The sequence below is a fragment of the Myotis lucifugus genome, unplaced genomic scaffold (genome assembly GCF_000147115.1).
Source record: "Myotis lucifugus unplaced genomic scaffold, Myoluc2.0 scaffold_775, whole genome shotgun sequence".
In the NCBI taxonomy this organism is placed as follows: domain Eukaryota; kingdom Metazoa; phylum Chordata; class Mammalia; order Chiroptera; family Vespertilionidae; genus Myotis; species Myotis lucifugus.
The window spans coordinates 137488-140175 of NW_005871823.1; the positions used below are offsets into that span (position 1 = coordinate 137488).

Genomic DNA, 2688 nt, shown 5'->3' on the forward strand with positions numbered 1-2688 from the left:
TGCAAGTGTAACGTGGTGCCTCCCCTCGTCTACATGTGGGACAAGGTGTGGTGTAATCTGTTCGGGCCCGGGACATTCCCTTTGTTCTGCTCCGCCAGGGGGAAAACGCGGGAAGTGGGGCCAAACTAAATGGGGGACGGGCTAACTGGGGACTTGCTCTTGGGGGACGTGCTGCACCCGACTTGCAACTTGGGGGACGTGCTGCATGGGGACGTTCTACGTGGGACACGTGCTACGTGGGGCACGTGCTGCATGGGGACGTGCTACGTGAAGGACGTGCTCTGTGAGGGGACGTGCTGCGTGGGAACGTGCTACGTGAAAGACGTACTCTGTTGAGGGGACGTGCTGCATGGGGACGTGTACGTGGGGGACGTGCTGCGTGGGAACGTGCTACGTGAAGGACGTGCTCTGTGAGGGGACGTGCTACGTGGGGGAGGAGCACAGGCCGCCCCCTCGCCGCCCGGGTCAGACGCACTGCTGTGGGCTGTGCGGGCCGCCCTCGCCACGCGGTGCCGGGACAGCGTGGGTGACCCGTGGTGGCCGCGACGATGGAGCGGAGGTGGCGGTGGGACCCTCCGACCTTCGCTCTGAGTTGGGGACGCGTGGGAACTACAGAGGCGCTGACACGCAGGCCTGGCGTCTGCATAGAGACGGAGGGAGCAGGGCCTGGGGCAGCGGCGCGTGTGACCAGCCCGTGCCGGTGGGGAGCGGGGCCTTTCCCAGCGAAGTTTCACGGGGGGGAGGGGGGAGTCCCTTCCCGCCGCAGCTCTCACACTCCCCGTCCTGCTGTCTGCCCGGAGGCCAGCGTGGCCCCGCGTGTTCCCCAGCGGGACGGCCGTGGCGGTGGTCGCGGTCGGACGGAAGGTGAGCGCCGCTCCTCGTTCCCTTTCAGAAAGGCTTCACCCCGCTGCACGTGGCCGCCAAGTATGGCAGCCTGGATGTGGCCAAGCTGCTGCTGCACCGGCGGGTGGCGGCCAACTCCGCGGGGAAGGTACGCCCCTGTCCCCCACCCCACGGCCACGCGGCGCCCAGTGGTCCCAGAGGGTGGAGACCTGCGAGCGCGGCCCTCCCGGTGGGTTATGTCCCGGTGGGCGGGCCCTGGAGGGAAGCCCGCGGGCAGCTGTGCCCTGGCCCCTGGGCTCCCGCTGCTGGTGGGAACCGATGCGCTCGGACGGGCCCGGCGCCCCGCCCCGGTCACTCGCTCATCGGTACCCCCACCCCCCGCCCTTGCAGAACGGCCTGACCCCACTGCACGTGGCCGCCCACTATGACCACCAGGACGTGGCCGTGCTGCTGCTGGAGCGAGGCGCGTCCCCGCACGCCACGGCCAAGGTGAGGCGCGGGGCTGCCTGCCGCCGGGACCCCAGGCCGGGGCGGGGTTGGAACCCGGGGTGACATCGCCAGCCCGTCCTGGGGGGGCTTCTGAGTGAGGAAGGTGTGCAAATGCTGCCCAGCACGTGGGCAGAAGGTGGGAACAGGACCCTGCAGTAACGCCACGCGGTTCTGCTGGTAGTGCATGTGTGTGTCTGTGCGTGTGTGCGTGTGTATGCATGTGTGCATGTGTGTGTCTGTGTGAGCGTGTGTCTGTGTGCATGTGCATGCATGTGTGTATATGCGTGTGTGCATGCGTGTGTGCGTGCTCCTGGGTCCCACAGGCGGGTCCAAGGGCGGCCTGACTGGCTGGTCCAGGACGGCCCCCGAGTGCATAGGCTTGGAAACTGGGTCCTGCCAAGGAGGCTGAGGTGGAAGGACTGGCCTGGGGGGAGGAGAGCAGGGAGGCCTGGACCCTCGGGTGTTAGGGGAGGGCATGCACAAGGCACCGGCCCCCCTCAGGCTGCTCTTCAGGAGGGACCGTGTCCGAGGGCGGGTTTGGAGGTTTGGGGCTCCCGTGTCCCTCCCTCTGCCCTGCGGTGCCCTGCGACACCGCTTCAGAGACTCCGGTGTTGGGTGGAGACTTGCATTCCAGAGACGTGCGTCCCCCGGGGCAGCGGCTGAGCTCACCCCGTGCCTCTCACTCTTTGCAGAACGGCTACACTCCCCTGCACATCGCCGCCAAGAAGAACCAGACGCAGTTCGCGTCCACGCTCCTCAGCTACGGGGCCGTGACCAACGTGGTGACGAAGCAGGGCGTGACCCCGCTGCACCTGGCCTCCCAGGAGGGGCACTCGGACATGGTCACCTCGCTCCTGGACAAGGGCGCCGACGTCCACACGTCGACCAAGGTATTCTGCTTTGTCTCTGGGTTCGGCCATGAGCTTTGGGATGAGAGTACGGAGAAGCCGTCGGTGCGGACATGGACAGAACGAGGGGTTGTAAGGGAGGCGGGCCTGTGACGGATTCCAGGGCAGCTGAGGACTGGCTGCGGGCCAGGAAACCACAGAGCCAGGACAGGCGCACAGATTGTGGTGCGTCCGTTACAGTTCGCCCCTCTGGGAGCTGCCTTCTGTGCCTCTCTGAGTGTGCGGTCACTCCCAGAGGCCCAGGGCTCGGGGCCGTCGTCCACGCTCTGTCCTGCCTGCTCGTTCTGTCTGCAGTCCTGACTCCAAAGCCTGGAGGAAGGTGGCAGCCATCTGGGGGCCGTCTGCCTGCTGGTCCATGCCCACTGCCCATGTCACTCTCCAGCCCTGAGCCTCAGGAGCTCTGTGCACGGGGGCAGGGACACCATGGAACGCAGGTCCTGAGCCCCCT

At 67.2% G+C, this 2688-nt stretch overlaps 1 protein-coding gene across 1 annotated transcript in view; it reads left to right on the forward strand.

Moving 5' to 3' along the window:
- The window catches only part of ANK2 (ankyrin 2), a 132613-nt gene that overhangs the window by 56135 nt on the left and 73790 nt on the right, over positions 1–2688 (forward strand). The window contains exons 24-26 of the mRNA XM_023746971.1: positions 893–991; positions 1234–1332; positions 2025–2222. Of these exons, the coding sequence (XP_023602739.1) occupies positions 893–991; positions 1234–1332; positions 2025–2222 (396 nt within the window). The remainder of the gene's footprint in view (positions 1–892; positions 992–1233; positions 1333–2024; positions 2223–2688) is intronic.